Source organism: Saccopteryx bilineata, chromosome 2 (assembly GCF_036850765.1).
Source record: "Saccopteryx bilineata isolate mSacBil1 chromosome 2, mSacBil1_pri_phased_curated, whole genome shotgun sequence".
Lineage (NCBI taxonomy): Eukaryota > Metazoa > Chordata > Mammalia > Chiroptera > Emballonuridae > Saccopteryx > Saccopteryx bilineata.
Window position 1 is genome coordinate 393,456,127 of NC_089491.1, and position 13,606 is coordinate 393,469,732.

At 54.2% G+C, this 13,606-nt stretch overlaps 1 protein-coding gene across 1 annotated transcript in view; it reads right to left on the bottom strand.

The window, feature by feature from the left end:
• Positions 1–218: 218 nt before the first annotated feature.
• Positions 219–13,606, bottom strand: part of GID4 (GID complex subunit 4 homolog) — a 32,545-nt gene continuing 19,157 nt past the window's right edge. The window contains 3 exon segments of the mRNA XM_066264428.1: positions 219–3,144; positions 6,778–6,908; positions 10,768–10,869. Of these exon segments, the coding sequence (XP_066120525.1) occupies positions 3,081–3,144; positions 6,778–6,908; positions 10,768–10,869 (297 nt within the window). The 3' untranslated portion in view covers positions 219–3,080.

Consider the following 13,606-nt stretch of genomic DNA (forward strand, 5'->3'; position numbering starts at 1 on the left):
AGACTATTTTATGAGGAAAAAAAGAAAATCAATTCAAGGCCTTAGAATAGATTCCCTGTTTTTGAAAAGCAGGTGACCTTGAAGAGCCCCCTTTGCTCCCCTGGAGTTTGCCATTTCCCCATTACCCACAGAACCAGCTCACAGTCGGACGTTCTGCTTTGCGTGGGGCCTTGCTCAGGTCCGTCTGGGCTGCAGCTGAGAAGCTCTGAAGTGTAGGGGAGGGTGAATGGGACAGGATAATTCCAGCACAAGACAGCAGTGAGGCCGGGACCCAGAACGAGAGCTTTCTGAGCCACGAGATAAAAGCAGCTAAATCCCTAAGACCGCCCCCCCACCCCCATGGCAGACCTGCTCGCAGCAGAGGAAGACGGTAGAGAACCTGTGGTCTGCGCGAATTTCTGAGGGACGGATGCAAGTGTCAACCAAAATATTGCACATAATGCCAGAGGCACGCGAACCACCGAGGGTCCAGAGAGAGGAACTGCACGCGGACAGGAGTCGACGTGGACGGTGTGGGAGTCACTGAGAGGAGTGGAAAACAATTCCTTCCTTGTCCTCAGTGGGCAGATCTTCATCACGGATGTGCCCGAAAGATCTAATAAAGGTTATCATTTCTTTATTTCCCCCAACACAACTGGTGTGCACTTCACTGCGTGGCTAAAAAAAGGGAAGAAAGAAATCCTACATAGAACCCATCTGGCTAGCTGAACACCATTAATATTTGCAAATGTCCTTCCCTGGCCATTCAATCAACCCCACCAACCCACAGAGCCACAGGCAGGTCCTGATAGCTCCACGGGACGACCTCGCCCCACAGTGTTCTGGGTGAGACCTGGTCCTTCAAGAAGCTTGCACACTGCAGAGGATGTTTACGAGGATGCTGTGGGGGGAGCACAGAGGGGCGTGGGGGGGGGCTGCATCAGGAAAGCCAGCAGTCCTGCAGCCTCCTCTCTCTTAGGTCACACTGGTCAGCATGTGTCATTGCCTCATCACTGTGTCTTCAGCTTGGTCTGACCAGGGCCACCCCTTTGTTGCCTTTTGGAGTTTCAAAACAAGAAAAAAGGCTCTGGCCAGTGGCTTAGCGGATAGAGCGTCTGCCCGGTGTATGGATGTCCCCAGTCCAATTCCTGGTCAGGGCGCTCAGGAGAAGTAGCCATCTGCTTCTCCACACCTCCTTCTCTCCCTCTTCCCCTCCTGTAGCCAGTGGCTCGACTGGTTCAAGCATTAGCCGGGTGCTGAGGATAGCTCCCTTGGAGTGCATCAGCCTCAGGTGCTAAAAACAGCTCAGTACTTGAGCATCAGTCCCAGATGGGCTGCCGGGTAGATCCTGGTCTGGGCACATGCAAGAGTTTGCCTTACTATCTCCCCTCCTCTCACATAAAAAAAGAAAAGAAAAAAGAAAGCGTTTCTGACTCATCTCGGAGAATGGATGTATATCACTGTTCCACTGAGGTCACGGAGACAAGTCTTTAGGCCTCTGTGGCCCTGGCTTGATGAGACGGGTCCATCGCAGAGCCTAGGACTGCACATCCTTGACTGCGTTCCTGCACACTCTCCTTTAAGGCTTCCCCTAACATTCAGATCTCAGTAACAAACAGTACACGTCATCAAAAGAAAAGTCACTCTTTAAGAATAAAATACTCCCCACCACTCACCTAGACGAGGCTGTGTTCTCCCACATGGCCCATACATGCAGCTCTCAGCGTGGTTTGCTTCCGTTAGAATGCTATCTTGTTGTTAACACTTTCCCTCGAATCCTCTGAGTAAGTCTTGTAAACCACCAGACAACACCAATACCCCCAAGCCCTGCCCGTTTCTGCGGGCCACAGCTGATGCCCACCTAGTAAGCTTTTAAAACATTAAACAAAAACAAAAGAAACACACACACACACACACACACACTTACTTTGGCACGTGAGCCTCGAGTTACTTGAGCATGTTCATGTCCCTGCCCCTCCCATCCCAACATTTCAGGCGCTCTTTCAGAATGATGGCCCCTTCTGCAGGACGAGAGATCACCGTGAAGCTCCACTCTTCTCCCAGAGCAGCGAGAGGAGGAACCGATGCTAAACTGGCCCAGAAGCAGTTGTCATGTTTAGCACTCTTAATTTATGCAATGCCGCCACGCTTCTGTACCAGGAGGACTAGTTTCACACTGCTGGTTGATTAAATATACATTTACATATAGATCTTGGTATAAAAATTACTAAGTCAACATTTGCTGTTTTCAATGTGAAAACGATACAATGCAATTCTGAATAATTGTGCATTTGCCATAGGGTTCTCGTTCAAGGGATCATAAAAATAATTTTGCAATTAAAAAAAACCTTTTTTTCTCTTTTAAAAAAAGTTTAGTATTGCCCTCAAGTTCAAAAGTTTGGAGCAAAACGTGCTGAGTGAGCAGGACTGGAATCTGGTCCTGCCAGGGATCTGGAAGCCTTAAATTCGGGGACCCCCAATGGCAGGCCCAGGGGACCCGCCAGCCACCAGCCAGCGCGGTGTGACCGTGACAAGGCTGGGCGGTGCCAGATGACTCCGCTCGACAGTCAGCCTCCACCTCGTGTCTCTTTGGGTTGCTGTCGCAGCTCGCCTACTCCCTGCAGAGCTCCAGGGGCGGGGGTGGGGTCGCACGTGTGCTCAGGGTCTGCCCTTGCTCAAGCTACCAGACTAAGCAACCGGGGGCGGGGGGGGGGGGTGCTGGCTGGGGACCACTGAGCACCAAGGTGGACTGGAGGCTGACCTTCTCCTCGGCTGGAGGCAGGGATGGAGGCAGAAACGGGCATTTCAGTGATACAGAAGTTAGCTGTGCAGGAAGGAAAGTGCATATAAAGGTAACTTCAAAACAGGGCAAGAGCGAATGGCCACAGAAAGGGAGGAAGAATGGAGACGGCCACTCCGCAGGCCTGCCGTTGGCCGGGGTTCTGCGGTGACATTCATGCTTTCTGATGCGAGTCTGCTTGTGGAGAAACAGGACCGTGTGCTCCTGGTTCTGGCAGGTACACAATTTCCTTGGCAAAGTTTTTTGGTTTTTTTTTTTTTTGCCAAGTTCAGTTTTATTGGGCTGCGGTTCTGAACCACTGTCACCGGAATTCATAGATGGGTGCGCTGTGTTCAGGAACATGAGTTAGGTTGAGTGACTGATACCTGCAATGGGGGAGAAAGACAGAAACGGAAGGCGGTTGTCTTAGCATCCTAAAGACTAGATAAAGGATGTTTAAAAAAAAAGAGCCAATCAGAGCGCCCGACAAACCACACACTTGGATGGAATGCAAATTTGTCTTAGACTTCTACAGGTGAACCAAGTTCGGTTTTATTGCTAGTTCTTTGGTTAATCCTTTTGAACTACACATAAAATGAGCTGTTTTCAGGCCTCCTGCTCTAATATGAAGCAATTCTAGTAGCATGTCTTATAAAGCAAGAGGCTGAGGGCATTGAGAGAAGTCAGACTGCAGCCTGGTACCCCTCCCCACCCCCACCTGCCTCTCTGTGACGTCAGCTGCTACCAGGAACATCAAGCTGCAACATACTCAGAGCTTCACAGGTAACACAGGCATACCCCAATTCTCCCAGAATCCCAGCAGAGGACGGGAGAGATAACTTGGGGGTACTTGGGTTTCCCTGTGGGTGGGGTGCTCCGAGGAGCCAAGCAGATGAAGGAGAAGCAGAGGCCAGCATACCCCACACGTGGGGTGATAACCCTCAGGGACATTTAGTTGCTGGTGTTGGCACGAGCTCTCCCCTTACTTGTTTCACATAGGAGTGAGCAGAAGCTCAGGAAAAAGCAGTTTATTTCTTACCAAAAAAAATCATCAGAAAAGGACTATGTATTAGCCATCAGAATACGCATCAAAACTATGAGATACTTCATATCCACTAGGATACTATAATTGTAGTGACATCGTAACAAGTGTTGCCAAGGATATGAAGAAAGTAGAAAAATTGTAACCCTCATGCAATGCTGGTGGGAAGTGCAAACTCTGTAGCTGCTGTGGAGAACTGCTTAGCTGCTCTTTGGTGGTTCTTCAGAAAGTTAAAAATACAGTTACAGTGTGGCCCAGCAATTCCACTCCTAGGTATATGCCCAAAGGAATGGAAAACAAGAGCTCAGACAGATACCTGTGCCCCCATGTTCAGAGCAGAACTGTTTACAACAGCCAAAAGATGAAAACAACCCAAGTGTCTATCCACTGATGATGGATAAACAAAATGTAGTATATATCTTTATAATGAAAAATGGTAACAAATATGAAGTACTAACACATGCTACAGAGTGGTTAAATGTTCAAATCATTATGCTGAGTGAAAGAAGCCAGGCACAAAAGGCCACATAGTATATGAATCCATATTTATAAAATATCCAGAAAAGGCAAATGCAGAGGTGGTTGCAGGGGGATGGAATGGGACGGGGAGTTGGGGGTGACAGCTTAGGCGTGCGGGGTTTCCTCCTGCGGTGATAAGAATGTGCTGAAACAGCCTGACCTGGTGGTGGCGCAGTGGATAGAGCGTCGGACTGGGATGCGGAAGGACCCAGGTTCGAGACCCCGAGGTCGCCAGTTTGAGTGCGGGCTCATCTGGTTTGAGCGAGGCTCACCAGCTTGGACCCTAGGTCACTGGCTCCAGCAAGGGGTTGCTTGGTCTGCTGAAGGCCCGTGGTCAACGCACATATGAGAAAGCAATCAATGAACAACTAAGGTGTTGCAACGCGCAATGAAAAACTAATGATTGATGCTTCTCATCTCTCTCCGTTCCTGTCTGTCTGTCCCTGTCTATCCCTCTCTCTGACTCACTCTCTGTCTCTGTAAAAAAAAAAAAAAAAAAAAAAAAAAAAAAGAATGTGCTGAAACAGGGTGCGGGGATGGCTGCACGCCTCTCAGAACACCAGAGACCATGAATTGTACACATGAAATGAGAAAATCCTATGGTATATAAATTGTATCTCAATAGAACTGTTATTTAAAAGAGAGTTATGGCCCTGGCTGGCTGGCTCAGTGGTAGAGCGTCGGCCTGGTGTGCAGGAGTCCCGGGTTTGATTCCTGGCCAGGGCACACAGGAGAAGTGCCCATCTGCTTCTCCACCCCTCCCCTCTCCTTCCTCTCTCTCTCTTCCCCTCCCGCAGCCAAGGCTCCATTGGAGCAAAGTTGGCCCGGGCGCTGAGGATGGCTCTGTGGCCTCTGCCTCAGGTGCTAGAATGGCTCTGGTTGCGGCAGAGCGACGCCCCAGATGGGCAGAGCATTGCCCCCTGGTGGGCATGCTGGGTGGATCCTGGTCGGGCGCATGCGGGAGTCTGTCTGACTGCCTCCCATTTCCAGCTTCAGAAAAAGAAAAAAAAAAAGGAGTTATGAAATGTTTTAAAGACTCCTTTAAAACAATTTATTGAAACCCTAGTAACTGTGGCTCTGAGAGGAGCTGGGGCTGCCCAGAGCCCAAGGGCCTGAACAAGAATTTGATTCAGCCCAGGGCAGAATCACTCACAAGTCACCAAAGTGTGTGAACATTTTAAAAGGAACCAGGTGTTTCTACATTCAGAGAAGAAATCAGGTATTTATGATACGGTCTGCCCTTCAGGTATAACAAGGTGCTTAAAACAGCAGCAAGGAGGCAGAAGAGTCCCCAAAAAGGGGACAAAACTCGCACTTGCCGTGGCATTTGGTGCCTCACCTTGAACCAAACACAGGGCAGGACTGTCAACTCCCACGGGCCCCTAGATCTCCAAGCGAAAACCAAGTGCATGTGGGACCTGCAAACTCCTGGGACCAGGAATGTTAAAAATGTTAAAAATTAGCCTGACCAGGCAGTGGCGCAGTGGATAGAGCGTCGGACTGGGATGCGGAAGGACCCAGGTTCGAGACTCCGAGGTCGCGCGCGGGCTCATCTGGCTTGAGCAAAGAGCTCGCCAGCTTGGACCCAAGGTCACTGGCTCCAGCAAGGGGTTGCTCGGTCTGCTGAGGGCCCACGGTCAGGGCACATGTGAGAAAGCAATCAATGAACAACTGAGAAGTCGCAACACGCAACGAGAAACTGATGATTGATGCTTCTCATCTCTCTCTGTTCCTGTCTGTCTGTCCCTGTCTATCTCTGCCTCTGTAAAAAAAAAAAAAAAAAAAAAAATGTTAAAAATTAAAAAGCTTGCTGACAGGCTCTGGCCGGTTAGCCCGGCGTGCGGACATCCTGAGTTCAATCTCCAGTCTGGGCACACACGAGAAGTGACCATCTGCTTCCTCTTCCCTGCCCTCTCCCCCATCTCCCTCCCTCCACAGCCAGTGGCTCAACTGCTTTGAGCATTGGCCCCGGGTGCTGAGGATGGCTCAAGTGGTCCAAGCATCAGCCCCAGATTGGGACTGCTGGGTGGATCCTGGTCGGGGCGCATGTGGGAGTCTATCTTCCCTCCTCTCACTTAAAAAAAAAAAAAAAAAAAAGGTGGCGGACAGCAAAATTCACACTTTCTGCAGTTGGATCTGACATTTTTGTTACTGATTAAATCTGGGAGGAATAGATATGAAACCAGCAAGACTGAGAAGAACAGAGCTGAAAATACAGTCCTACTTTGAAAGCATTTAGCGGGAGCCCTTTACCTAATACTTCGTTTTCAGCCCATTCACTAAGCTTGTGGATGGGGTTGAAAGCTCCTAGTGAGCAATAGAGATTCCTGAAGGAGGCTCCCAGCACCGCAGAGGCAGGAGAGCCACGCAGACAGGAGCAGGGAGAGGAGCAGGGAGAGGAGCAGGGAGAGGAGCAGGGAGAGGAGCAGGCCACGCCCCAGCCTCTGGGGCTCCTTACCATTCTGAACTCCTGTGGTAATAGTAGCCCTCTATGGAGGCTGCCGACTTCTGGAAGCAGATGTAGTAGAACCCGGCAAAGGAAGCACCGCTGATGTCTTTGATTGTGTGGTCGGGCACCAGAAACTGTTCCTGCACACAGAAGGGGAAGGTCAGTGACAGTGGACTCCAGCCAGCTCTGGGGCCCCCTTGTTAAGCATCAGGTGGTTCTAAGTTCCACCATCACATGGTCTAGCCCAGCCTTGCTAGTTGATGGAAAGACTGCACTTCAGCCCACCCTACTCGCCACACTAACGCGGGAAACTGTGTCCCGAGCTCAACAGGATCAGTAACTAGGAGATGGTGTCGTGGTCCACACACCTCATAAATGAATCAATGCCTGCCTGCCTACCTGCCTACCTGCCTACCTGCCTGTCTATCTGCCTGCCTGCCTACCTACCTACCTACCTACCTACGTACCTGCCTGCCTACCTGCCTTTCAGAACCTACAGACAGACGACCTGGGAGGAGGAAGTCTCTGTGCAACTCCAGGAACTGTCACGAGGTTCCCGACCACGTCTGGAACAGCGGTCACTTCTGTTGGCCTATGGATCATTCTGAGGGCAGCTCCATCACCAGCAGCCCTGGTGATGTCCCCTTATAAAGCTTCTACAGCTCATCCAAAGCAACCAGAACATCACTGCTCTTGATCCGGCCCCTCAGGAGAGGCGAGCTTGCTACTCTGGTTGGAAACAAGGACTGAAAGGCCACCTCCTGTTGCCTCCTCTCTCAGGGAGACACGGGCAGAGGCCCCAGGACACAAAGGGGTCTACTGAAAGCCCACAGGTGAGAGTCACCCTGAGAAAGTCTTTGCAGAAATAACAGCTCTATTGCTTTTTTGTTCATCTTAAGACACTCTTCTTCCCTTCCCTCAATCTCTGAAACTGTAGTTTTTAAAACTAATTTTAAAGTCAGAACCTTACAAGATACTTCCTTTAATAGGTTCTTCTAGATGGCAAGCTCACGTGGGCAGGGCACAGTACCTGGCAACTCTCCTGAAAGACCACGCCCCAACCCCCGAAATGATCACCCACACAGTGAACGTTGGAATGACTACTCTAAATGATTTGACCATATAACAGCCAGCAAGAGTTCAGAATAAAGCAGCTTTTTCCTACAGGCTGGGATCTAGGGCTTGGAGGTAGGTACGTTCACAAAGGGATTTAACACGCTTGCTTCATGACTGGCTACCCTGTGACTGTCACACAGGAACTATCATGCTGCCACAGCAGGGAACACAGGTGACGTCTCGGCCCAGAGTGAACCCACAAGGCCCGGCCACGCGGGGCTGTCTGAGGGCTGGTGAGCGGGAGACTGCATTCCATCCCTGGTTCCTCACTTCCTGAGCTGGCAGGGGCCAGGGGAGCGGAGCCTGCCCTGAGCGGGCCCTGGGCAAGGACACGATGCGGGACCGTCTCTCAAGTGGCCCTGAAGCCCACAGCTGAGAGCAGGAGATCGAGGACGGCTGAGTTCCAAGGGCATCAGGCTCTCCCCTGACTCCACCTCGAGGGCCAGAGGGTTCTCGGGTGAGAGAGAGGGATGGGAGAGGACACAAACCCCAGGCATGAACTCATCTGCAAACACGCAACAGTTCAACCAGACGGCAACATCTGGGATGGCAGCAGTGAGCCTGTGTGCCTTGGAGCTGTGCCTGCCGCTTACGGTGCACAGACCCTGCCAAGGAGAGAGGACTGTAACGGGCACTGGACAGGGAGGGGCACAGCTGGAGCTGCTCAGCTGCAAGGAGAGAGGACTGTAACAGGCACTGGGCAGGGAGGGGCACAGCTGGAGCTGCACAGCTGCAAGAAGAGAGGACTGTAACGGGCACTGGACAGGGAGGGGCACAGCTGGAGCTGCACAGCTGCAAGGAGAGAGGACTGTAACGGGCACTGGACAGGGAGGGGCACAGCTGGAGCTGCACAGCTGCAAGGAGAGAGGACTGTAACGGGCACTGGGCAGGGAGGGGCACAGCTGGAGCTGCACAGCTGCAAGGAGAGAGGACTGTAACGGGCACTGGACAGGGAGGGGCACAGCTGGAGCTGCACAGCTGCAAGAAGAGAGGACTGTAACGGGCACTGGGCAGGGGAGGGGCACAGCTGGAGCTGCACAGCTGCAAGAAGAGAGGACTGTAACGGGCACTGGGCAGGGGAGGGGCACAGCTGGAGCTGCACAACTGCAAGGAGAGAGGACTGTAACAGGCACTGGGCAGGGAGGGGCACAGCTGGAGCTGCACAGCTGCAAGAAGAGAGGACTGTAATGGGCACTGGGCAGGGAGGGGCACAGCTGGAGCTGCACAGCTGCAAGGAGAGAGGACTGTAACGGGCACTGGGCAGGGAGGGGCACAGCTGGAGCTGCACAGCTGCAAGAAGAGAGGACTGTAATGGGCACTGGAAAGGGAGGGGCACAGCTGGAGCTGCACAGCTGCAAGAAGAGAGGACTGTGACGGGCACTGGACAGGGAGGGGCACAGCTGGAGCTGCACAGCTGCAAGGAGAGAGGACTGTAACGGGCACTGGGCAGGGAGGGGCACAGCTGGAGCTGCACAGCTGCAAGGAGAGAGGACTGTGACAGGCACTGGGCAGGGGAGGGGCACAGCTGGAGCTGCACAGCTGCAAGGAGAGAGGACTGTGACAGGCACTGGGTAGGGGAGGGGCACAGCTGGAGCTGCACAGCTGCAAGGAGAGAGGACTGTAACGGGCACTGGGCAGGGAGGGGCACAGCTGGAGCTGCACAGCTGCAAGGAGAGAGGACTGTGACAGGCACTGGGCAGGGGAGGGGCACAGCTGGAGCTGCACAGCTGCAAGGAGAGAGGACTGTAACGGGCACTGGGCAGGGAGGGGCACAGCTGGAGCTGCACAGCTGCAAGGAGAGAGGACTGTGACAGGCACTGGACAGGGAGGGGCACAGCTGGAGCTGCACAGCTGCAAGAAGAGAGGACTGTGACGGGCACTGGACAGGGAGGGGCACAGCTGGAGCTGCACAGCTGCAAGAAGAGAGGACTGTGACGGGCACTGGACAGGGAGGGGCACAGCTGGAGCTGCACAGCTGCAAGAAGAGAGGACTGTAACAGGCACTGGACAGGGCAGGGGCACAGCTGGAGCTGCACAGCTGCAAGGAGAGAGGACTGTAACGGGCACTGGGCAGGGGAGGGGAAGAGCTGGAGCTGCACAGCTGCAAGAAGAGAGGACTGTAACGGGCACTGGACAGGGGAGGGGCACAGCTGGAGCTGCACAGCTGCAAAAAGAGAGGACTGTAATGGGCACTGGAAAGGGAGGGGTACAGCTGGAGCTGCACAGCTGCAAGAAGAGAGGACTGTGACGGGCACTGGACAGGGAGGGGCACAGCTGGAGCTGCACAGCTGCAAGAAGAGAGGACTGTAACGGGCACTGGACAGGGCAGGGGCACAGCTGGAGCTGCACAGCTGCAAGGAGAGAGGACTGTAATGGGCACTGGACAGGGGAGGGGCACAGCTGGAGCTGCACAGCTGCAAGGAGAGAGGACTGTAACAGGCACTGGACAGGGAGGGGCACAGCTGGAGCTGCACAGCTGCAAGAAGAGAGGACTGTAACGGGCACTGGACAGGGCAGGGGCACAGCTGGAGCTGCACAGCTGCAAGGAGAGAGGACTGTAATGGGCACTGGACAGGGGAGGGGCACAGCTGGAGCTGCACAGCTGCAAGGAGAGAGGACTGTAACAGGCACTGGACAGGGAGGGGCACAGCTGGAGCTGCACAGCTGCAAGAAGAGAGGACTGTGACGGGCACTGGACAGGGAGGGGCACAGCTGGAGCCGCACAGCTGCAAGGAGAGAGGACTGTAACAGGCACTGGACAGGGAGGGGCACAGCTGGAGCCGCACAGCTGCAAGGAGAGAGGACTGTAACGGGCACTGGACAGGGCAGGAGCACAGCTGGAGCTGCACAGCTGGAGAGCCGCCTGGGGGGTCAGGGGCTTACCTTCCACCTCATGAAGACATAATCTCCATTCGTCAGCTCTTCATAATCAAAGTCATCCGAGTTAAATGATTTTGCATACTGATAAAAAGCCAGAAACTTGCCCTGAAAGCAGAAAAACAGAGTCAGGGGAGAAGAGGTTAACAGCAGAGAGAGGCTGGAGTCAGGGCCACCCTCTGCACTGGGTGCAGGCACCTTCTCAAGGGCGGGACCGGGGTTGGCAGGGGACCGGCAAGAGCAGCGAAGGCTGAGGGTGGGGGCGAGCCTGTGGTCACCCCCTGTGAGCTCAGACGCACTCCCTCCGGACAGATGGCTGGACTCAGCCCAGTTAGCGCAGCCCCAGGGGAGTCAGCTGGACGGAAACATGTGATTCCAGGGCCCTTTTCTCAGAACAGCTGACCACAGACAGACCGGCCCGAGTGACTGAGAAGACCCCTGTGAGCAGACCCCTGTGAGCAGACCCCTGTGAGCAGATGACTGAGAAGACCCCTGTGAGCAGATGACTGAGCAGACCCCTGTGAGCAGATGACTGAGCAGACCCCTGTGAGCAGACCCCTGTGAGCAGATGACTGAGCAGACCCCTGTGAGCAGACCCCTGTGAGCAGATGACTGAGCAGACCCCTGTGAGCAGATGACTGAGCAGACCCCTGTGAGAAGACCCCTGTGAGCAGACCCCTGTGAGAAGACCCCTGTGAGCAGACCCCTGTGAGAAGACCCCTGTGAGCAGACCCCTGTGAGCAGATGACTGAGAAGACCCCTGTGAGCAGATGACTGAGCAGACCCCTGTGAGCAGATGACTGAGCAGACCCCTGTGAGCAGATGACTGAGAAGACCCCTGTGAGCAGATGACTGAGCAGACCCCTGTGAGCAGATGACTGAGAAGACCCCTGTGAGCAGATGACTGAGCAGACCCCTGTGAGCAGATGACTGAGCAGACCCCTGTGAGCAGATGACTGAGCAGACCCCTGTGAGAAGACCCCTGTGAGCAGATGACTGAGCAGACCCCTGTGAGCAGACCCCTGTGAGCAGACCCCTGTGAGCAGACCCCTGTGAGCAGATGACTGAGAAGACCCCTGTGAGCAGATGACTGAGCAGACCCCTGTGAGCAGACCCCTGTGAGCAGATGACTGAGCAGACCCCTGTGAGCAGATGACTGAGCAGACCCCTGTGAGAAGACCCCTGTGAGCAGATGACTGAGCAGACCCCTGTGAGCAGATGACTGAGCAGACCCCTGTGAGCAGACCCCTGTGAGCAGATGACTGAGCAGACCCCTGTGAGCAGATGACTGAGCAGACCCCTGTGAGCAGACCCCTGTGAGCAGATGACTGAGCAGACCCCTGTGAGAAGACCCCTGTGAGCAGATGACTGAGCAGACCCCTGTGAGCAGATGACTGAGCAGACCCCTGTGAGCAGATGACTGAGCAGACCCCTGTGAGCAGATGACTGAGCAGACCCCTGTGAGCAGACCCCTGTGAGCAGATGACTGAGAAGACCCCTGTGAGCAGATGACTGAGCAGACCCCTGTGAGCAGACCCCTGTGAGCAGATGACTGAGAAGACCCCTGTAAGCAGATGACTGAGAAGACCCCTGTGAGCAGACCCCTGTGAGCAGATGACTGAGAAGACCCCTGTGAGCAGATGACTGAGAAGACCCCTGTGAGCAGATGACTGAGCAGACCCCTGTGAGAAGACCCCTGTGAGCAGATGACTGAGCAGACCCCTGTGAGCAGACCCCTGTGAGCAGATGACTGAGAAGACCCCTGTGAGCAGACCCCTGTGAGCAGATGACTGAGAAGACCCCTGTGAGCAGACCCCTGTGAGCAGATGACTGAGAAGACCCCTGTGAGCAGATGACTGAGAAGACCCCTGTGAGCAGATGACTGAGCAGACCCCTGTGAGCAGATGACTGAGAAGACCCCTGTGAGCAGATGACTGAGAAGACCCCTGTGAGCAGATGACTGAGAAGACCCCTGTGAGCAGATGACTGAGAAGACCCCTGTGAGCAGACCCCTGTGAGCAGATGACTGAGAAGACCCCTGTGAGCAGATGACTGAGAAGACCCCTGTGAGCAGATGACTGAGCAGACCCCTGTGAGCAGATGACTGAGCAGACCCCTGTGAGCAGATGACTGAGCAGACCCCTGTGAGAAGACCCCTGTGAGCAGATGACTGAGCAGACCCCTGTGAGCAGATGACTGAGCAGACCCCTGTGAGAAGACCCCTGTGAGCAGATGACTGAGCAGACCCCTGTGAGCAGATGACTGAGCAGACCCCTGTGAGCAGATGACTGAGAAGACCCCTGTGAGCAGATGACTGAGAAGACCCCTGTAAGCAGATGACTGAGAAGACCCCTGTGAGCAGACCCCTGTGAGCAGATGACTGAGAAGACCCCTGTGAGCAGATGACTGAGAAGACCCCTGTGAGCAGATGACTGAGCAGACCCCTGTGAGAAGACCCCTGTGAGCAGATGACTGAGCAGACCCCTGTGAGCAGACCCCTGTGAGCAGATGACTGAGAAGACCCCTGTGAGCAGACCCCTGTGAGCAGATGACTGAGAAGACCCCTGTGAGCAGATGACTGAGAAGACCCCTGTGAGCAGACCCCTGTGAGCAGATGACTGAGCAGACCCCTGTGAGCAGACCCCTGTGAGCAGATGACTGAGAAGACCCCTGTGAGCAGACCCCTGTGAGCAGATGACTGAGCAGACCCCTGTGAGAAGACCCCTGTGAGCAGATGACTGAGCAGACCCCTGTGAGCAGACCCCTGTGAGCAGATGACTGAGAAGACCCCTGTGAGCAGACCCCTGTGAGCAGATGACTGAGCAGACCCCTGTAAGCAGATGAC